Genomic DNA, 24,009 nt, shown 5'->3' on the forward strand with positions numbered 1-24,009 from the left:
TCATGACTTTCAAATCACGTCACTTCGCGGTGTGAGCGTCACCTAAACACTGGCAAGGCACGGTGGCTGCTTTTCTTATATAGAGCCAACTGGCAGCCAGCTTCCCTTGAAGTCACCTCGCGACTATCAACACACATCACTCCGCGTTGTGAGCGTCACTCAAGCACTGGCAAGGCAAGGTGACTGCTTTTCTTATATAGAGCCAGCTGGCAGCCAGCTTCCCTTGAAGTCACCTCGCGACTTTCAACACACATCACTTCGCGGTGTGAGCGTCATCCAAGCACTGGCAAGGCACGGTGGCTGCTTTTCTTATATAGAGCCAACTGGCAGCCAGCTTCTCTTCAAGTCACCTCGCGACATTCAATACACATCACATCTGAGCGTCATCTTGGCAAGGCATGGTGGCTGCTTTTCTTATATAGAGCCAACTGGCAGCCAGCTTCCCTTGAAGTCACCTCGCGACTATCAACACTCATCACTCCGCGGTGCGAGCGTCACCCAAGCACTGGTAAGGCATGGTGGTTGCTTTTCTTATATAGAACCAGTTAGCTGGTGCCAGCTACCGTTGAAGTCACCTCGCGACATTCAATACACATCACTTCGCGGTGTGAGCATCACCCAAGCAATGGCAAGGCAAGGTGGCTGCTTTTCTTATATGGAGCCAGGAGAAAAAGAGGATCTTACTCGACGAACAAAAACCAAACTCTATACCACACTCATTATTTCCGTCCTGCTATACGGCGAAGAGGCATGAACGATGACAACATCTGATGAGTCGACGCTACGAGCGAGAGAAAGGTTCTGCAGGAGATTTATAGTCCTTTGCGCGTTGGCTACGGTGAATATCGCATTCGATGGAACGATGAGCTGTATAAGATATACCACGACATTGACATAGTTCAGCGAATTAAGAGACAGCGGCAGTGCTGGCTATGTCATGCCGTACGTATGGACGAAAATACTCCAGCTCTGAAAGTATTCGACGCAGGAGCCGCCGGGGGGAGCAGAGGAAGATGAAGACCTCCACGTGGTTGGAAGGACCAGGTGAAGAAGGACCTGGCTTCGCTTGGAGTTTCCAATTGGCGCCACGTTACGAAAAGAAGAAACGACTGGCGCGCTGTTGTTAATCGCGTAAGCGGTGTCTATGCCAATAAAGGAGAAGAAGATATTAAATACTTATATGAAAAGTTGTCTCTTTTTTAGATTTACAAGTAAGTACTCACCTTTCACCGTTCAATATATTAAAACAAAAACCATTTCTGTAATATTTGTTGTAAAGATTTTTATTGATTACAATGAAAGTTCTTACGACGTTATTATGTGTAGGTTCTCATGATTACAACAGTTCATACATACTTTATTTCGCATCCGTTTTCACAAAGTTATATACATACAAATTGGTTAGTACTCATATTATTCAATGTACATAGTCAGCATGTGTGTTGTTGGTGCAATTGTTTTCAATTAACTACCGCTAATGCATTGAACTCACACATGTATGCGTAATTATGTAAGTACATATTATGAATATAACATAAGTAAGGCGTTGAGTTGAAAGTTGTGCCAATTTCGAAATCGTCTAATATTTTTGCTCAATCTATCATTTTTTTTTTGGTTTTTAGTACATGTTCATGTACACGTGTGGCAAAAAATATGCGTGTATTGTTAGCGATCCTATATAGTATATGTGTGTATATAATTTTTTTTGCTTAAGTTTAGCGCTAATTAAAATTCTTTTTTAGTACTAATTAAAAGCCTATTTTGGTAATTTCAAATTAATTAACTCTGGTATTTGCACACATTTTTAATTTTAATTTTTTTTTTGTTAATTTTCGCTGATTATTTTAAATCAATGAACTTCGACAACGCTTATTATGAAATAAGTTATTTCATATTTAATATTTTTTAATAATTGATTTTTCAAATACTTTCTTCGTTTATACAGTTATTGTCTCTAAAAATTGTAAATGAAGACAAAACAAATTAAGTCGCAAATTGCATTTGTCTTGTGTCGATAAATAATTTATTTTAAAACACTTAATGAAGGTGTTTGATTAAATTTATTATAAATTAAAAAGATAATAGTAACAATTAATGCCATTATTGTATATAATAGACCAGGGTAGTTAAATTTAAAAAACAAAAAATAATTATTTAAATTAATAAAAAAAAGTTGAAACGCATTGAAAATAAAATAACAAAAATGAAAGGAAAAATAGTTTACCGGCGGTCTGTGGCCTGTGTGATTGCATTTTTAAGGGTTAACAAGATTTACGAAAAAACTACGTGTCATATAGAAAAGAGTGTATGGCAAAGCTGTTGGTAATGAAAAGATCTACAACTTTTATATGAACACCTTATTTACATAACCTCAAAATTTATGTAAAAAGTTGAAATATCCAAATTTTCCGGTTTTTTATTTTATCTTGTACAAAAAAATTTCTTACACGAAATTTGATGTAAAGTTGCTGCTTATGTCCCAAATACGCTGTATTTTTAATTTTAAAATATTTATTTTTCCATTTTTTACTTAACATTGGAAAAACCTCCTAACTTTCAAACGAAAATTTTCACGTCGAAATATCAGAGTATATTAAAAAATCTTTAGGATATAATTTGAAATTAAAAATATAGACAATATCTTTTGTATTTTTCGAAATTGGAAAGCATAATTTTTTGATTATTGTTTATTATTTTTATTAATTTCGAAATTATTTTTATTATTTTATTTATTTTAATAAAAATTAAAAAAACCTTTTACAAAAAATAATAAAATTATATTTTTTAATTTAATAAAAGTAATAACAAATTATAAAAATAAGCTGGTTGAATTTTCTTCTTTCTGATGGTATGAATTATAAATTTTTTCAGTGTATTTTGGCCATAGAAGATAAGTTTATGTTTGGTACAAGATAAAAACAAAAAATCCAAAAATTTGCTTATCTGGGTTTCTCACACACATTCTGAGGTTATGTGGAAAGGATGTTCATATACAAGTTGTAGATCTTTCCATTACCTACAACTTTGTCATATGACTTTTATCTACAGGGCTCGTAGTTTTGCCGTAAATCGAGTTAAGCCCTTTATGACCATTAAAAATTCAGTCACACCACTCCTTCTCCTCTTCACGTCCAGAGATCGGCCATAAATTATTTTTCCTTTTGCAATAGGTTTCAACTTTCTGCTCTTGTCTAATAAAAATAAAAACAAATAAAAATAGTCAAATGTTTTATTGACTTTTTGAGTCTACGCTGCTTTTGCTATACATACATTATTTTTTATTGAAAGAAATTAGGAACTACTTTCAAAATGAAGAACACTTTTAAGTTTAAGTACGTTTAACACATTACGTATTCTGTTATTTAAGGAAGATCTTTGCAGCACTTCTTTACAAATTTATTAAAAAATAAAATAAAATAGAGCAAATTTTTCCTTTTTATTTGCAAGTCACAACGGCAAATAACCCTAAAATATTTATAATTTAAAGTGAAAAATTTGCTCTTTTGCTTGCGCTTATAATGACAAATATAATTTATTGCAATTTATAATATTCAAATATTCGGAATTCAAATATAAAGTTTGACAGTTGTACATTTTGGAAAATATTATGCTTCTCTAAGCGCTCGCGCATATCATAGAATTTAAGTTAAAACAAAAACTTAAGTACAAATGTTTACCAAATAAAGTGTTTTTGTAAAAAAATTGGTAACACTGAAAATAAATAATATTTTATAAATAATATTTTATGTACAGTTACATGTACACTGACACACACTATGCCTAATATTACAATGTTTTCAATTTCAAAGCCAAGTTTTGTTATAAGATTTGCTTGAATTTTTATGTACCAATTGGGAGAATATTTTTTTAAGTAATTTTATTTGACTTGTTTTGGGTTTTTAAGTATAACTAGTATAAGTTGCAACTGTTAAAATGTTATAAAAATTATTAAAACTCCAGTCATTCACGCCGTAGCTTTAATTGTCTTATCGACACGTCGTTCAATACATTTTCAACTACGCACTATACTAAATATACATATAGTTATATATATTACACACATTTAGAAGTTTTCGGTAGGATTCTCATTGCTATGGCTTGTTCTTTTTACGTCTAAGCAGCAGCTTAACTGTTTTATACATACTATTTTACATATTTTTTTGTTTACTGCAGTCACACACTGCATGACAGTTTCATACATATAAAATACTTTACAAGTTGTTAAAATAAAACTGCACGTTTTAAAATCTTTACATCTTTCTATTGTTTGCTCGGTATATACATCTTGTACACAAATGAAAGCCTCAAAAAAATTCTAAATAAATTAAAGATATTATTAAAACGAGAAGCATTCGTGTAGACATGAAAAATATGGCATTGGAATTGCTGAAGTATTTTTGTTTGTTTTTCTGGAAACTATTTAGCACAATTTTTATAGTAGTTACTTATTTTATTCAAACACAGCCCAGTGTTGCTAATTAGGTGACGTTTCGTTTTTTCTGTCTATATTTCTATCGAAGCATAATTTTAGGTGCACAGTGTTTAAGTACTGCATAAAATGCATAAAATGAATTAGTTGGCGCTATAATTACACTCTTGTTCTATAGTTTTTGTGGTCATTTTTTGTTTTTATTGAAGTCATACATTTACCATGTGACAATGCATTTCAAACAAAATTTAATTTTTTTGCTAATTTAAATTTATACACGAAGTTATATTGTAATTGTGGAAAAAAATTGAAATTAAGTAGATGCTCGCGTAGTAAGTATGGTTCGGAGCTACAAAAATAGTCATGATTTAAAGAAATTTCGAAATTTATCAAAATAGTATAAAATTGATATTTTTCAATTTCGAAATTAATCAAAATTGTATAAAATGATTTTTTAATTTAGAAATAAAATAAAATAAAATAATAAGAACAATGAAAAACACTATTTTTCAATTACGGAACTAATCAAAATAATAAAAAACTGCTGTAATATTTAAATTAATCCAAACGATAAATCACTTAGATTCACTAACTTAAAAATAAACTTATGACAAGCAATTTATCTTAACCAGCCACATTTTCCAAAACTTATACTAATTTCTAATACATACACAAAGTGTTTCTTCAATTAACAGGCATTATTGGCAACTAGTATTTCATTGAATTTTCGCAACCTTAGACTTACCCACCCTTAAATTTCAACTAATCATTGTAACATTTCATACTTGAAAGCCCAACGATTTAGGCGACGTTGTTGTTGCTGCTTTTCGCTGCTGCCCTCGCCAAAAAGTCGCCGTTATAGCAATTGCTTGCGGCGACAATCTCAAATGATACTCTCATCATTGTTGCGTGTCAGCCGAATTGTGGTTGTTGTATTGTTACTGCTACTACTGGCACCGCTACTACCATTGCCGCCGCCACTCCCACTGCTACCGCTACGATTTAGCGCGCCACTACCACTACCACCACTGCCGCTAGTCAAAGTGGTGACGACAATACTCTCATCGTCATACAAATCAATATCTTCATCCTCATCATCATCATATTCGGAGTTCGATGTGGAGAGTAGGGCGGTCGTCACTTGATTACGCAAGCCACCAAGCGTGCTCATAGCACCGCCAACACCACCACTGCTGCCACCCATACGGCGTATTTGTGCGCGTGGCGTTAATTTGGGTAGAAGTGGCTCACGGCCGGTGCTATTACTGCTGCCGCTTATGGTACGTTCGCGTGTGGCCAAAGCGGTGTTTTCCCAATCTTCGCCGGTCGGTTCGCACAAGGACTTCGAATGACCGTGCTGGTAAGTCTCCTCGGGGATAGTGTCTCTGTGATGTGTGTTTGTCACAGTGATAATATTGATGATTTATTTGGTTTTTAGAGGCGACATGTTTAATGGGTGCAATGAAAGAAAATTTTCATTATAGATATTTTGGGTAATGTCGAGTTTTTCAGCATGATATTCGAAATACATAATTATATATGTACATATGTATGTATAAAATATTAATAAGCAATATGTATGTATATGGCTTTTTATAAAAATGTTTAAGCTTATATGAATGAGCACGGTTTTTAAGCACAGAACCAAGAACTCATGCGAGTGAAAGCAATTTTTTGCTACAGCAAGTGGTAAGAAGCCGACAAAATCATAAGCTTTAGTCCGTAAGTACACAAAAGTATAATGCTTAGCAGCAGCGATGAAAGCAAAGCAAGCTAATAATAATAATAATATTAAAGAGTTTTTTTTATTTTAATATACCCATACTAGTTTTTATGTACACAATTTATTGACCAAAGCATAAACATCGTTAAAATGTAAGAAGCATTTGAAATTACATGTAAAGCTTATTGAAAATATTACAAAAAGTAGTAAGTGGTGAATATTTTACGCTGTAATAGGTTTTTCATAAGTTTTATATATACACATATACAAATAAAAGGTAGAAACATGAAAGCACCAGTGAGAAGAGAAACAAGACCAGCAGCAAGTGAGCATAAATAATTTAATAAAGAGTCGAGTTGGATATAGTATTTACAGTTTAAGTAAATATTTATTGAGATGCATTAAAAGAAGTTATATGTAACTTAAGTTAATAAATAATTAAATATATAAACATGTATATTTGCAAGAGTACAACTCACTATTAAATTAAATCCTACTAAAACTTAAAACTAAATTTATGAAAATATTGGAATAAAACATTTTAAGCCAAACAATTTATGTACATTTTGCACAACTAAGCACAAAATACTTATAGTATTTTTAAATAATATAAACATAGAATTTTTTTAGGTTTTTATTTTTATAAAAAAAAGAAATTATTTTCGAATTTTACTAATGATTGTATAATAAGTGTTTAGAAACATGATGCAGTGATTTATAACTTAGTACGTAAGTGTTATTTAGCCTATAAACCTTCATATAACCTAAAAGTATAGTTGTAGCGTAAATATTTAAATATTACATAATACTGTACGGTTTGTAGAACCAAATATCATAAATGGATTTTTCAAAATTGAAATTTAACAAAAAACTTTATTGCGCTGCGAATACCTAGTAGTAGCCTTGGATTCATTGATAAATACATTCATTGAGATTCGTTTTCGTAGTTCTGAGCAACAAAAAAAAAATTCATATGTATATAAATTGTGTTAAAAATTAAAATAAAATAAAATTGCCTCCTTAAGCTAAATAGAGTAAAACAATAGGAACTAATATAGGGCAGTCGAAAAAGTCTTTTCGTATTTTTAAATAGGCTTCAACATATTTTTTTTTATATTTTTAATGAACTTTAATGAATCAAATATATACTATTTTGGTCGACCAATTTTTGCCATTTTTCCGCTAGAGACATTATTCCATCAGTATAAAACTTTTCTAGTTTCTTGGCGAGAAACTGTGACAAGTAATTTTCACAGGCTTCTCTTGAAGCCAACTTTACTCCATGAAGAGAGTTCTGCATTGACCGAAACAAATGGTAGTCCGATGGTGCAAGATCAGGGATATATGGTGGATGCTTCGAAACTTCCCAGCCAAGCTCTCACAGTTTTTGCCAAGTTATCAAAAACGTGTGTGGTCTAGCGTTGTCCTGATGGAAGACGTAGCCCTTTCTGTTGATCAGTTCTAGCCGTTTATTTCGATTGCTTGCTTCAATCTCATTGGTTGTTGACAATAAAATATAGAATCAATCGCACGACCAGGCTGGATCAGCTCATAATGGATTTTCAAGCTTTTCAAGCCCACCAAACACTCAGCATAACCTTTCGAGGCATCCGTCCTGACTTTGTGCCCATTTGTTGAGTTTCACCATGCTTAGACCATGATCTTTTTCGCATATTATTGCCGTATTTGATCCACTTTTCGTGTTCTGTTAACATACGCTTCAGAAATGGTTCGATTTCATTTCGTTTCAACAAAGAATCGCAGATGTTAATTCGCGCTATTAAATTCAGAGCGAGGTGTATCTTTCACATCAATTGTTATGCTACAGGAACTGATACAGTATCGTCTCCGTAAACATCACAAATTTCATTGGTGGCTTGCGTGGCATTCTTCCCTGTTTTATACAAAACTTTCAAAATATAGCGAATTTTTTTCATTATTTTCACTCATTTTTGAACAGCTGCGACTTTTTTTCAACTTCCCCGAATTTTAATTTTTTTTTTGGTTACATAAAGCTTATCTCACTTTTCCAACACTTAATGGTATGACACAATGTGATTGGTAGCACTGCAGATATACGCGTGCAACGATATCTATTTACAAAATACGAAAATACTTTTTCAACTACTCATAATATACATATGTATAATAGATATTATATATTTACAGAACGTAACTGTATATACCATAAATATACAAGTATCCACACACAATATGTTTTAGTCAACTTAAATCGGTTATTTACTAAATTGGAATACACAAAAACCGATTACAAAAATAAACCTATTAAGAAATAAGTATACTTAAATTTATATATAAGAAAATTTTACCTATATTACTTACTCTTTAAGAACTAAAATATGAGCAATTCAGGGTAATGTTGGTGAGTTTCCGATTATGTCCAATTCGTATGTGTTGTTTGTGTGCCACAGCTTCCTCATTTTTTAATTTATTAGTACTGCTAATATTTGTGTTCTGTTGTTTTTATGTATAGGTGCATAAATTGTGTATTTGTGCAATGGAGTTTGTGTTTTGTTGGTAATAATAATATTTTTTTTATATACATAACTAGCGCTGGATCACTAACTACAAAGAGATGCTAAACAATTTCATAAACTTTGAGTGTTTCGCATTTAATAAATTAAAAAATTGGATATATGTTTGCGTGTATGTATGTATGTATATTAAAATGTATATAGGTTCGTTAAAACTTTTATTTGTAGTTTTCAGGTGGCTTCAGTAAGGTAAAGCCAATATTTTTGTGATTTTGTTTGAGCGTTGGTGTAGTGTTAGACACGTTGATATTGGAAATTTATGCTGCAAAAATATAAGGATTGTATTTTGTAAGTATGGTTAGTCACAAACGAAGATTTTGGTAGAAATTACAGTAGCCGCTTATTTTGTGTTAGTTGGAAAACTTTTATGAATGTTAAATTGTTGAATTACTCGCAGTTTTTTAACTAATTCCATTGCTAAGTTAACTTACTTATATGATGGCAAAATGAGTGTATAAACATTTTATTATTAGTTAATTAAAGATATTAAGACTTTATAAGCTCATTTTAGTCAATACATAACACGAACAGAAAACGCACTTGAATTAAATAATCAATATATTAAAATTATTTTCCAACATATGATCGTTATTTGCCAATTTTCGTGTTTTTGCAGTTTCAAGTTTAGCCTTAAGGGGTTTGACCGCTACAAAATACCATTTCCGAAACTGTGTTTCCAAAGTCGGTTGTCAAGATTTCTAACGAAGTATTCAACCGATCTTAAGCAAATTTTACACAGGTCTTCAATACATCTATAATTTACAAAGTCTTGAATGAAAGAATATTTGTTGAATTCCAACTATAAAAAAAACGTCGACAAATTTTCTCCAAAACTTGCATTTTTTTTATAAAAACGTCTGCAAAAATTTAATTTACACTTTTTTGTATTAATTTTTTTATTATCTTATTAAATACACTTCTTTAGAATATTGTTCTAAATTTTCAAGTTGATCGGAGTAATAGTTTCGGAGATACAGCTTTGGCAACTTGTGCGCTCGAGGCTGGTTAGGCTAAGTGCGCCGTCTCTATGAAATTTTACACAGGTCAAGAGGTCACTAGAAATGGCGTCGCAATGGCCTAGTTTAAAATATTTTTTTCCCAAAAATTTGGAAATTTCTTTGTTATTAGTATATCTTAGGAACAATAAAAAATTCTAATAAAATATTTAATTTTTTATATGAGAAAAAAATTGTTGAAGAAGGTTGTTTTTTACCAGAGGAAACCTAACACCTCAAAACACAATTTTCACTTAGTTTATTTTTCCTTCGTCCAATGTCTAGCTTATGGTTTTAATTAAAAACTGTATTTTTTCTCTTAACTGTCGATGATCATGTAAGTAGTCTTGCGTTTTTTTTTTGAGAGCCTGCCGGAAATAACGTCTTAATAGCCGAATTTTAAGTATTTGAAATTTGTTCAAAATCTTTGTAAAATATGTATCTTTGGAATAATAAAAATAATTATACTCAAATATTTCATTTCTTAAATAAAAATCATTCTTTGTAGAGCGAAACATCTGGTATTAGAATATGACTTTTTCGAAGCTTTGTTATTTTCTTGTAGCGTAGAATTCTGCCGAGTTGACCGTCCAGTTACGTAGATCCGACTGTCGTGGGAACGGTTTTCAAAGTTGTAGGTTTATTTGCTCTATGCAAAATTTCAAAAAATCTCTTGAAGAGCTTGTTCACGAAAAAAAAAATGTACTTGGAAAATAACGAACACCTTAATATAAATATATAAATAATAATGTGTATATACAACAAAATATGTACATGATAATATACTTAAATTATATACATACATATTTACATAATAAGAATATTTGCTTATGAAAGTTAATAATTATATGATTACTTTCTGATTCTAATATTATTTAGCATTTTGCAACTATTTCCACTTCAACAAAATTCACAATAAGCTTAACGTATTAAATAAATGAAAAGTTATTATTAATTATTATGTTTCAAACAATTCATACCTTGTTTAAAATATAAACAAAAACAATAAAAAAAAACCATGTCTAAAGTTCATTCATTAGTAGCCAAATAACATTACTTTTAATTTTTATTAACTTTAATTAATATTTGCAGGTACATACTACTCGTACATATGTATGTATACATAAATACTTGCATGTACGCAAAGTAACCGCATTTCCTATAAAAGTACTAAAACTTTTGTATATAGTATATTCACCACACTTCTTCCACACTTCTTCCACACTTATTTTATTTACATATTATGTTGCCGTATGTTAATGCATGTATGTACATGTTTTACTCTTAAATTAGTATGTTATGCATTTTATAGCGGTTAAGCGATTTACTCGTACAGCTGGCTGTAAACACTTTTAGAAGGTTTATGAAATCATTTATTAAACGCATTTGCATGAACCTTAAAGCAGAAGAGCAACAACTAATAGCTACTGGGGCTATTGTCAATTATTGTTGAGGGTGTTGTAGCGTTTGAAGAGTCTGGGGTGGCAAAACAAATGCTTGTTGGAGTAGCAGGAGCCTTTATGGGGGAATTATTAGTAGTAGCAGTAGTAGTTGTTGTTGTTGTTGTTGTGGTAGTATTGATAGTAGCAGTAATGGTGGTGTTGGAAGCATTATCAGAACTTTTAGTAGCTAAACTGGAAGTAATATTATAATTATCTATTAGAGTGGTCGCATTGTTAGTCGTAGTGGTCGTAGTAGTGGTCGTTGTAGTTGTAGTTTTACACATAGTTGTATTTATTATAGCAGTGGAATTAGTGGTAGTATTATTAGAAGTGGTTGTGGTAGTTAATGCGCTTGCAATGTCTTGTAATGTTGAATTAAATTGTAAGACTCTACTTGGCCTGCGTCCAGTTACAATTAGTCTGTAAATACAATACAATACATACCAAACAACACACAAATTTACCGTTATTTATTGCATTTTAACGCACACAGCTAAAGTTTGATTATCGAAACAAAATGAGTAGTAATACACATGTAGGTTGTTGTTGTTGCCTTTAATGCAGATTAGAATGAAAATATTAGCGAAATGCCACCGAAATCATTTTACAGTGTAAACTTAGTGATGTTTGCACTTAGCGGTGTGTGTGTATGTGGCACGTGTGCGAATTTTGAGCGTGTAGTGTTCAAGTTCATTTATAGTCTATATTTGCTAGACTCTACAGGATCCAATCAATCAAGGCACCAATACTATAAATATGTGGCAATTTTTCTTTTTGTAAATGATTGCAACTAATTTAATAAACCAGAATATTTCCAGAATATTGAAGTCATTTTGTAAAATATATCAAGATAATATACATATCAATATCAATATTAAATTTAACCCGGAATGGTCCATTTATACTGCGCGTGCCAAACAAATCGATCAAAAATACTTTTCTTAACTTTACAACATTTTTAATGTACACCTGAAGTTTAATCACATTATGTCAATTAACTGATTGTTTATAACTCGAACTTTACCTATAAATTTTTACTAAAGAAAGATTGAAGAAAAGTTTATTTGAAATTTTGTGTTTCCTAAGGAATCAAAGTTACAGCAATCGTCAAAAATGTTGCAGAAGAATTTTGAGTTATTACCAACCAAGTATTTACGTGGCACAGAGCATTCAGTGAAGGTCGCGAAGTCATCGAGAAGTTCCGTTGTTCATTCACCTTTGTTAATTAAAAAACAATATTTTGAAGTTTATATCTTCAACAATAATATACTCAAATTTCGATATCTAAAATACTTTTTGAGTTACAGACTTCTAAAATATATCCCTTCATGTCATCAGCTCCTCTGTTCTCAAAATAGCATTTTTCAAATTTCTTTGACATTTGCTCAGAGGCAATTGATCGGATCGCTATTTTGTGGGTGAGGGAGTGGAAAAAGCTTTCCGCATCATCAGTGCTGTGTCACTTGTAGGTCACTAAAAACCACTACTCTAAGGAACCGTTCCCTACTCTGGAACCACATTTGCATTAATCCAGGGGCGTACTGTATACAGTTCTTCATAAAAAGAATTCCAGTTCTAATCTGATCAGACCAAAAACGACCAAAATTTGGGGTAAAAAAACTTTTATTGAACGCTGTCATTTTGTCAATTTGTATAATATCTTCTAGAATTTTTAAACTTTCAGTTTCATTAACGGAGAAAGCCGGAATCACTTTTAGTGTTGGAGTATCTTTTATGGTATAATTAATAAAACTTCACTGTGCTTGTTCTTGAAACATGTAAAAACATATCCTGAAATTTTCAAAACAATCGATACAGTGTTTTTTAGATGTGCCCCTTAATGACGAAAACATCGATAAAATGAAGTTATTGAACAACGTTCTGTTGACATTAGAGAGTTAACTGACGATCTCAACCTCTCTTAGAAATCGACTCAACATGTTTCGTAATATGAAGCGTGTAAATGCTAGAGTCGTACCAAAAGACCAGAATGCGCCTTCTAGAATGTGATTGTGACTGACTTTTTCGCCAAACACGGGCAACACATTCACTAGATTTGGCTTCATGATATTATTTTCTATTTTCGAAACTGAAAAACTCGCTTCGGGGAGCACGGCTTGAGCCTTTTGAGCCAATCACAGTTTGCATGGTAAAGAAATAGCTGACAAACACGCACTAATTGATACATAGAAAGCTAACTTCACATAAGCCTAAAATAAAATTATACCAACATAAGTAGGAAATAAATATGTACTAATGCGCTGTGCGCCTGAGCAGTTTATATGGACTAGTCCGGGTTAAATTTGAAGGTTAGGTGCTACAATATAAATTTTTCGAAAATAAACAAATTCGAATTTTTTATAAAAATAAATTAAGCAGTCCGATTTTTATATACTAATGCATACAAAACCTTAACCTTCAATAGCATGGGATAATTCACCAGAAAGGTAATTTCAACACAAAACTTAAGCACAACCAATCGCAAGATGCTTTAGAAGTGAAGTTCATGAAATTTAACAGTTAATCTAAGTAACTCAAATAATTTTATGCATAGTTCTTTGAAGAGGGCAATAACTATTTAGTATGACTGTAAATAAATGATTTTATATAAAATTTTGATCTTCAAAAAAATTTATAAATTAATTTATAGAAATATTTTCAAACAAAAAAAATTAATGAAAGTTTTGTTGTTCCTATATAGTAAATTCAGTTTATGATATTTTCCGTCTATCGCGCTAAAAATGCTTTAAAAAATAGCAAAAAAAATGAAAAGTGTGATGAGAATATGACACATAAGTAATTTGAAATACGTATATTAAAATATATGGAATAATGAAATGTTGGTTAGTAAAACATGACAATCAGCATATGATTATGACTAATTGGCATAAATTCTATTAATTAATTGCGGTTTTACTTATGAAATTTTTATATAAATCAACAATAATTTAGTTGCTATTACTAAACGTATTTTAAAATGTTATTTATTGTATTAAACAAAAAGTAGTGCCATATTTTCTAGCAACAATAATAAATACACATAAATAAATATTAATAACGCACAAATACTACGAAGTGTTCACTACAAACTCATTGAAATGTAAAATGCACAACAAATTAAACCAAAACAAAAACTAATATGTAGTTTATACAAGCAAATTGTATGCAAAACTTTTTACAAATAACAGGATTTAAGGACTAAAGTGAAAAACAAACATTAAAAGATGTGTAAGATTGTGTTAGGCGAAAATGAAGCAACTAAATAACACACGCATACGAGCTGTGCGCACGCCGCAACTTATATGCTATACTTACCCACTTAACTCCAACATTGAGCCACGCCGCACATTGCGCCTATGGCTGGCCGTTACGGGGAAGGGGCCCGAATGTGCTAAATCGCCAATATTAATACCGATGCCACCATGGCCGCCGGATGTGGCGACCGAAATCGATTGTGAGCGCTTATCAAGACGGGGATTCGCATGCGGCGGCTGTATTAATGGCATCAGCGGTAGGCCGCTAATCAATGCATTTGCCAGTGTGGGGTCTGAGCCACGTGCTGAACCAGCGCCATCTGTAGGATCGCCCAGACTGCTGCCGCCCCTCGAGCCGCAACTCTCGCGTCGGAATAAACCTATGACAGACTTGGGCTGTTTAGGTTTGTTTATGCCACCTTTTTGTGTTAAATTGTGATGTGGTTTTTGATGATGGATTGTGCATACGAATGGAGGAATTTGTTTTTTGTTTGTTCGATATACGATATTTCATGAGCGTGTGGGCGTTTGTTATTATTACGTATATTTCGGGTTTCGTTTAATAATTATTTAATTTTTTTAGTTATAATTTTTAGTATTGTTAAGTTGTTTAGTTGCAAAACATGTCATGTCAGGGGTGGACAGTTGCATTATAATTATTGCCATTATTATTTTATTTTTGAATTTTTGTTCGTTTGTTTTTTTTTTTTGCATAACACACATTCAACGCAGTTTACGTGGAAGAGAAGAACATAGAGGAAATCGAAAAAGGTAAAAAAGAAAGTTAAAATAAAATAAAACACAACATTAGCGGGTGTTTACAGAATTTTGACAATTGGTGCTGTAATACGTAAGAATAATTTTTAATACGTCATATTTCAAAGCTACTCTCTAATTTATCATATTAAATGTATAATTTTTCTCACACACATATTGCTGCAAATATACACTTTTCCAATAATTCTTTAAGAGCGAGTAGATAGTTGAAGTTAAAAGAGTAAAGTAAATGCGCAAATAATATTAAAAAACTGAAATCGGGGGTATATAGAGGGCATGCAACATTTTGCTTTTAATGTACACACGTGTTAAACATTTATATTTGCATTTGCATACTCTCTACTTTTAGTATTAAATATCATATTCAAAGTAAATTTTTTACTAAGCTGGAGTTACGGAACCATATATTGTATGTACATAAGTAAGGGCGGAGTTTGAACTACTTGTATACAAGTTTAAGTTGTATAGCATTTTACTGACAACAAGCGCCGCTCATTACTCAAAATAAAGATTAGCGTTGTGCACTTCATTCACTTATTTATTGTATGCTAGATATATGTATGTATTTTATTAATAAGAGCACCTAAAGGACAAAAAATACTATTTTTGCCTAACGTATAATATGCAATAACACTACCTAACAAATCTGAATCTGAGGGAAAAATTTGCGACTGCTGTGCTAAGAGGTCTATGGGGTAATTGAGATATCCTGATTACGAATTTGAGTTCAATAATTTCCCAACACGTACAGCTATTTTTGTCATTTTAGCAAATGGTGATGGTTGGACCCTTACACCCCTTTACTACAACACAAAAAATACTACGTGTTAGGAAATGTTTAGTATCGTTTTCGATTTAGCAACCCAATATTAGCAAGAAACAGCCTCAATATCCCAGTCACAAATCAATATAAATTGGTGTAATTTACGCTCGGTAACACTGCACTACCTTTTTATAAATAACGATAGTCTAAATAATTTTTGAAAACAGAAAATATCACAGTAGCATGAAATCCATTGGAAACGGCAAACTACTACAAAATAACAAATAGTTGAAATAAAAAAAGCAGATTTGAATCGTTTAGTAGGATTGTTTTTTGCCTTTTCTCAGAAAACTTCTCATAGATATATGTATATATAACTGGTGATTCAAGTAGAATTATTTTTGTCAACAGCCTTTTCTTGACAGACCGCGCGTGAGTCGTGCAAACTGTCATGTTATTTTTGTTCAGTATTGTTTAGCATTTCATCATGAAAAGACTCACTTTATTACCAAAATTCACGTTCTGTAGAGAGCAGGCTTCGCTCAATTTATGGTCAACATTTGCAACACCATCATCCATCTTGAGACCCAACCTCCATTATTGGGTAATATTCGACGTAATAAACCACGTCCAGAACGCAGCTAAAAAAATATAGCAGCCGTAGCTGAGAGTGTACACGAAGACCGTGGAGAAGCGATTCGGCGCCGTTCGCAGCAACTCGGACTGACGTATAGAACGACTTGACGCATTTTACGTCGAGATCTTATATTGAAAGCGTATAATACAAGGTGCGTTCCAAAATAAACATGACTTTTTGAATTTAGCGCCCACTGGTGCCGCCATCTATATGTCGACTGGTGCGTTAGAATCTGCTATCTTTGGCGATTGTCCAGTGAGAATTTCATGATATTTCACCGTTTTAAAATTGGTAAAACTTTTACCGAAACGTTTTAATTGATAAAACAAGTTTATGGCGATGATTGCCTATCCCGTAGCAGAGTGCACGAGTGGTTTCAACGTCGTCAGGACATAAATTACGATCAACATGTGGGCCAATCAAAATCCGTGATCACCAGAAATTTCATCGAAACTGTGTGTGAGCTCATCAAAAATCAGCCGAAATTCATAGAAATGGAATTGAACATCTCCAAAACATCGATGTATCCCATTTTGATTGAATGTTTGGGCTTACGAAAACTGTGTGCACGGTTTGTTCCGCACAAATTGACTGACGACCAAAAATTGCTCAATATCCAACATTCGAAGGACATCATTGTGCCAAATTATTTGACCAAAAATCAAATTGTAACCAATAACCACTCCACGTATTCACCTGATACGGCACCGTGCGACTTCTCCCTTTTCGTAAAAATGCATTTGCCCATGAATGGAAAGCGTTAAGCAGACGTAGAGGCCATTCAAAAGGCTTGCACCGGCATACTGGCGGCCATACCGGCCAAAGAGCTAAAACACTCGTTCGACATGCTTTTGAACCATGCAAAAAGCTATATTGAAGCAGAAGGAGACTATTTTGAATAAAATTCTGGTCCTGATTGCTTTGGAACGCACATTGTAAGAAACAACGACTACGCTGGCTAGGTCATGTAGTCCGTAGGGACGAAAACACTCCAGCTTTAAAAGTATTCGATGCAGAACCCGCCGGGCCGAAGTAGAGGGAGAGGAAAACCTCCTCTCCGTTGGAGAGATCAGGTGTAGAAGGACCTGGCTGCACTTGGTATCAGGAATTGGTGAAAAATAAATATTTTAAACCGCACAATTACAGTGTAAATGTGTATTTATTGTTTATTTTAAGTGTTAAAAATTAAAATACTAAAATTTGGATATTTGAATTTTTCACAGAAACTTAAAAAATAACAGGAAAGCTGAAGAAAAAAAGTAAAAAGCTCCAAAAAAGTACTTCTCCTTTCTTTTTTTTTAACAACCTTTTCCAATGGGTTTCATTCTATTTTGATGTTTTTCACTTTTTGCAATTTTCAAAGGCTTCAAAACTATATTAATGGGTTTCATTCTATTTTGATGTTTTTCACTTTTTGCAATTTTCAAAGGCTTCAAAACTATATTAATGTACATATTGAAGTACGTGAAAACTCGAGTCATTGGCTTCTCTGCACTCAACACATTTTTTACGTATTCGATAGAGTTAAGGAAACATTTTATGTCTAATTTAGCAAAGTTTTTCCTTACTTCATGGAAAACTATCTAGTATTATACAACGCTATATCCTTCCCTTATATAATATATAATATAATCTTCATCTTCTAACTTTCAGATCCAACAATAAAAGGTATAGATTTTCGAGTATCAAGCATACATACATATTAATATTCTACTTAAAGGCTATGTACATACATGCCGTCTTTTATTTTTTTAAATAAAACATTACTTTATATATTTGTATTTAATTTCTGTCTAGCAGATATGTGTATATTTTCATAAATAAAAGAGCACTTACCCAAAAATGTGGCGCTGGGCGAATTATATGCCAAATACTCCTTATTCGAAGCCCAAGCGGGGAATTCGTTCTGCTGCACTGCGTCTGACAGTTCGTCTCCTTGCCGTTTCCACGGCAACTGCGATTCTGTAGCGGTAGGTGTTGCTACACGCCGTTCACCATCTGAATCACGTGAGATATTGTGATCCTCCTCGGGTATAGGATTCTCGGCAACTATTTTGAGTAAAACATTGCAATATTTGAACTTTTGAATTTGTAAAGTGAACAGCGCCTTATTTACATAAACTAATTGCATCTATGGTAAGCATACCAATACATATTTGTACAGTTATTTTGGTTAGCTAAGCTTAAGCTTAATAATATTCATAAGTTAATTAGGCAATAGGCAGAGTGCATGCGAGTTCGGCAACAAAAGATTAATTTGCTAATTTTTTCATAAATTTTTCGTTTAGTTACATGAGTTATGTCGCTTGACAGCCATTATATAGTTGCTAATTTTAGTTAGTAAGTTAATTTTGTTATTGCTGCAAACAAAAATATAAAATACGAAACATTTTGTGAACCAAAAAACCAAAACACGCAAAAGAACCAAACAGAATTGAAACGCTAAATTATAGCCATGCACAAAAATGCCATGCTCGTAGTAATTGATGTGTTTGACGTAATTACTGAATCATTAGAAACCGATTCGTTTTTTTTTTCTAACACAAACGCGAGTTGAATAATTGTTGTTTTTACATTGGAAAAAATAAACCATGGGCATAATTTTGGTGTATGTTTCTAATTTGTTTAAAATTCTGAAAATAATGGCTGAATGATAAATTGATCGATTTATTAGTAGTACTAGTAGTCAAATTCGAATGGGAAGGTATGAGGTATGAGGCAGGTATTAGTATTGGCGAATAATTTATACACAATATTTAGGGCTGCTATTGCAATTCTTTCTATGAACTTGGTATAAACACTGACGGTAACTGCTGCTTTATTATATGTACGCTGAACAGGGTATATTAAGTGTGTCTCGATGTTTTTAACACCCACAAGGAAACGTTGGATACCCTATAAAATATATATCGAGTTCATCAGCGTGACGAGCTAAGATTTATAGCCATTCCCGTCTGTCTATCTGTATATGTTTTGAGAAACGAATCTGAAATTTCGAACACGTTCTTTTCTCCCCAAAAAGCTATAGCATACAGCTGTCTTACAAACTGAACGAATGCAATAAAGTGTTTGTATGGAAAACTTTTTCATTTGACAAGACATATTCACTACATTTAACACGAGTTATTGCCTTAAGCAATAATGCAACGCCCGAAGATATGGTTCAGGTCGAACCATTACAGCAAATAGTTGCCAAACAAACTGATCGCTCAAAGTTCTTATGAGAAATCTTCCGCATTTGTGAAGGGTATTATAGCTTCTGTACAACCGAATTCAACGATTATTCTTATTATTATTATATTTTTCACAGTCCTAACTGTACAAAACTAGTTTAGAAACGTTTATATTTTTTTGATATTTTAAAATTAGTTCAAGTAAGCAATAGGGTTTTCAATAGGGATGCTACTAAAGTAGACCGATAGGGACAGCAAACGACGCCCGCTCTTTGGAGCGCTACGTCCTATTTATGGTTGTCAATCGTCCTGTCATAATTGCGCGTCTAGTGGAAAAATTTGAGTACACAGGCACAGTACAAAATGTTCCCGTGCCAGTGAGACAAAGAAGTGTCCGTCGTGTCGAGAATATTGCTGCCGCTAGCGCATAGATTGAGGAAGACCCAAATCAGTCTCTCACACGTCGTTCTCAAGCGTTGGGCATATTTTGACGTCGTTGTGGCGAATACGTGGGGCTATGTCAAGTCAATGGTCTATACTAACAAGCCAGTGACGACTGCAGCAGTATCGGCCGATTTATGCTTGAAAACCGTCGAAAATTGAGTTCAGCGTCCGGACTTCTGCAAGCGTGCCCGTGGTGGTCACGGAAAAGAAAAAGTTTACCTTTCAGTACTGTACAAAAGAGATTTTTCAGTTTGCTGTGTGCACTTCTCATCAAGCTAATGTGATAACCTCACTTTACTGAAACATTGTTGACAAATAAAATATTAAAGTCTTTTAGGTGAAGTAATTAGGTCTTACGTCGTGAAAGTTTTTAATGAGTTGTTATGTTTTAAAATGCAACGACCCGTGAATACTCGTATATGTGAAGGTATAACGGTAATGGGTTTTTTATTTGTGAAAAATATATGGTATTGTCTACGCTAAAGAACAATGCATAAATTTAAATTATAGCCAGCTATGCAATATTCGTACAAACTACTTCAAAATCCAAAGTCATATTGCCATTTCATAATTCACTAAATGCGCTTTGCATAGCATGGACGCATGCGCAATAACTAAAAGGTTTACAATTAAAGTCTAAGATTTTATTTTTTACAAATTTCGCATTAATGTTTGGGCAACTGGTGGTTTATAATTAATTTTGAGGCCGATTGGTTAAGACTTTGGTAGATGCATCTTTTCTAATGATATTTATAGTAAAAAATATTTGTTTGTTATCACACATGATGTACAATGATATTGGTTAGAAACGATTTTGGATGTTTTAGGCACCAAACATTCAAATTGTTATTGAAGTAAAGATGTAATGAATGCTTTTGATCAGAACAAACATGGATTTTCTGTGTAATCATATAAGTAATTACAATAAACTCAAATATTTAGGACGCAGAAAAACAATTAGTGCTGCTAAATATTTGCGCCTAAAGCAAATACATAACCGTGAATAGTATGTATATTTTTTTTTTGTATATACAATATAAATAATAAATAGTTACACAAAATGGGGAAATGAACGAAAATTTGGTGAGCAAAGAATATGTATATGTTTCGGAAATTATACAAAGCCAAATAATTTTTTGAACAATAATAAACTTTATCAAAAGAATAGTTTTTGAAAAAACTGCCAGCAACGCTAAACGATTTTGAGCAGCAGTTTATACAATGCGTGCTTTCGGCTGGCGGTAGTTTCGACGCGATTTCGAAAACGTATTTATGTATTTTTACACTAAATTGCAAAGGCGAAAACTACATAATTTGGTTTGTTTATCTGTAGTAGTGGCTACACGTGGTAGCTGTAGTTGCTAATAAGCCTTTACCAATGCACTGGTAGGAACGATCCCGTCGCCAAGGCAAAATCGATTCGGCCGCTGTCGGACCCACGTCGGGTGTTAACAATTTCTCCGGGCTGCCATTCTCACTCTTTGATGTCGAATAATGTTGTACGATGCGCGCCTTTGATGCATCGAAACCGGGTAAATTCTGTATGTGCGCTATAAGTGAATTATTATTGGCTCGATCCGAGTCCGCTGTATACGTTGCCACATGTTTAGTTTTAATGTTTTTTGGCAAACGTGTTTTTCATTTACATCCAATTTTTTTAAGTTGGCATTTGTATTTGTTGTTATGTGATTATCATAAATTTCCCAACATGATTAATTTTTATTGTGTTTGCATTTGTATGCGTGTTTATAAACATTCATTGTGGTTGCCAATTGTATTGATATATTTACAGTAATTTGAAACATCTCAAATCGTTAGATTAATATCATTTTTTTAAGTAGTGCGTGGTAGCGTTTGTTACACATTTGTTTTTTTTTTTTAATTTTAGAAACAAATGAAAAATATAGAGAAGTGTTTGTGAAAAAAAGAATACTTTTGTTAGATTTTTAATACTGTTACTTTTGTAATAGAAGGGTTAGTAAAAATTTATAAAGAACTATAAACTCATATCAAATTTCTAAACAGACCATTTCCAGTTATAAAAGAATTTGTGGCTACAAAACTTGTGTAGTTAAAAATTTTAAATAGCAAAAATAGAAAAATAAAAAAATCTAAGTTTTTTTAAATTATTAATTTTCAAAAAAGAAAGAGAATATTTTTATATTTTAAAAGATTTGGTCAAATTAAGTTTTCTCAATTAGTAATTTTGGAAATTAAAAAGAAAATACAATTTTTCTATATTGTTTACATTTCTTCTAATTATGTTTTTTAACTTATTAATATTTAAAAATAGAATTAAAAAAAATTTAAAATTTTTTAATATTTTACATATTGATTTTAAATTTTTAAAAGTGTTTCAATTTTTATGTGAAGCAAGAACCAACGTGTTATTAATTTTAAATATGTATATTTTTTTTAAATACTCTTTTATATTTTTAAAATTTTTTATAATCAAGATTTTCTTAAATTATTATTTTTTGTTTTAATATTTAGAGTTTTTAATTTTTAAAAACTGTTATTAATTTTGAAATATACATATATTTTAAAAATATTTAGAATTAAAAAATTACAAATTTTTTATATACATATTTCAAAATTTTTACCAAGTTATATTTAAAAAAAAATTCTAATTAAGTTTTTAAATTATTGTTTCTTAAAAATAAATTTATAATTTTTAAAAATATTTAGAATTTTTTATATTTTGTTTTAAATTTCTTTCTTTTTTTTAATTTTTAAAAATTATTTTGAAATTTTTTTTAAATTTTTATGTGAAATAAGAACAAACGTCTATCTGTCCAATAACAATTAATTGCGAATATATCTTGGTGGTCAGTGGGGTGTTCAATCATTGTGACAGAATAACAAAAAGAAAGATCAGCTTTGACAAAGCGAAAAATCAAATTATAAATCAAAAATTTTGAATTCGAAATTCAAAATTTCCATTTTTAATCCCAAAATCAGAATTATAAATTGAAAAACTATAAATCGTTTGAACATGTATTTTGGCGAATCCTGCTCTAGAGTATAGAATATGATGATTCCGCAACAGATCAAATTAAAAATGGTAGAATAATAAAAATTTTGAAAAATCTGCTCTAGAGTATTGAATATGATGGCTCTTCGAGTGCTCAAGTTCAAAAGAGTAGAACCAAAAGTATAAAAGAGCAAAATTCAAAATTTTAAAAAACCTGTTTTTGTGCTCAAGTTCAAAACTATATTCAAAAACTATTTTTTTTATTATAAAGTTGATACTAACATTTGCTTTTTTCAATCCAGCATTTGGATTAAGTATTTTAATCTTTATTTTATTTTTAATTTTTTTTTTTTGGGATTAGACATTTTTTTTATTTATATTGAATTAAAAATTTCGAATTTCAAAACAAAAAAAAATAATTTAAATGTTTATTCAATATGTTTTAATATATTACTTGCAAAATTTAAAAAAACAGCGTGTTTTTGTGCATTTGCTAAATTTTATGTCTCTAAATCTGGAAATGGTCTGGTTATAACTTAAATTTTAGTTACTAATTGGTATAATATTATTCATTTTTATTAAAAAAAAAATTATTCGTGAAATGCTATAATTCTCGTTGTCGTATCATACAAGCTATTGCCTATTAGAACTGAGACAGGAGTCTTCACAGCACTTATGGTGTTTGAAATTATTTCCGAACTGTAATACTATTAACGATATGCGAGTTCGAATGAAAGTGGCATTTTTGTGTAAAAGAAAATTCTAATAAAAATCAAGCTATGAAAATAAATATATTACATAAGTATATATATGTATATGCATATTGTAGGCACGCCATATATT

The 24,009-nt window shown here is 31.7% G+C and overlaps 1 protein-coding gene across 17 annotated transcripts in view; it reads right to left on the minus strand.

Moving 5' to 3' along the window:
• Positions 1-2,760: 2,760 nt before the first annotated feature.
• Positions 2,761-24,009, minus strand: part of LOC120769609 (sodium/hydrogen exchanger 3) — a 54,082-nt gene continuing 32,833 nt past the window's right edge. For 7 of the 17 annotated variants that reach the window (XM_040096697.1, XM_040096694.1, XM_040096692.1 and 4 more), the window contains 4 exons: positions 21,569-21,778; positions 18,412-18,624; positions 14,460-14,817; positions 2,761-5,814 (listed from right to left, as the gene is read on the minus strand). In XM_040096697.1, coding sequence (XP_039952631.1) covers positions 5,313-5,814; positions 14,460-14,817; positions 18,412-18,624; positions 21,569-21,778 — 1,283 coding nt within the window. In that variant the 3' untranslated portion in view covers positions 2,761-5,312. Of the gene's footprint in view, positions 5,815-8,154; positions 8,970-10,706; positions 11,337-14,459; positions 14,818-18,411; positions 18,625-21,568; positions 21,779-24,009 lie in introns of those variants that run through there. The other 10 variants (XM_040096702.1, XM_040096706.1, XM_040096701.1 and 7 more) reach the window with 6 other exon arrangements.

This window comes from Bactrocera tryoni, chromosome 2 (genome assembly GCF_016617805.1).
Source record: "Bactrocera tryoni isolate S06 chromosome 2, CSIRO_BtryS06_freeze2, whole genome shotgun sequence".
NCBI lineage: Eukaryota > Metazoa > Arthropoda > Insecta > Diptera > Tephritidae > Bactrocera > Bactrocera tryoni.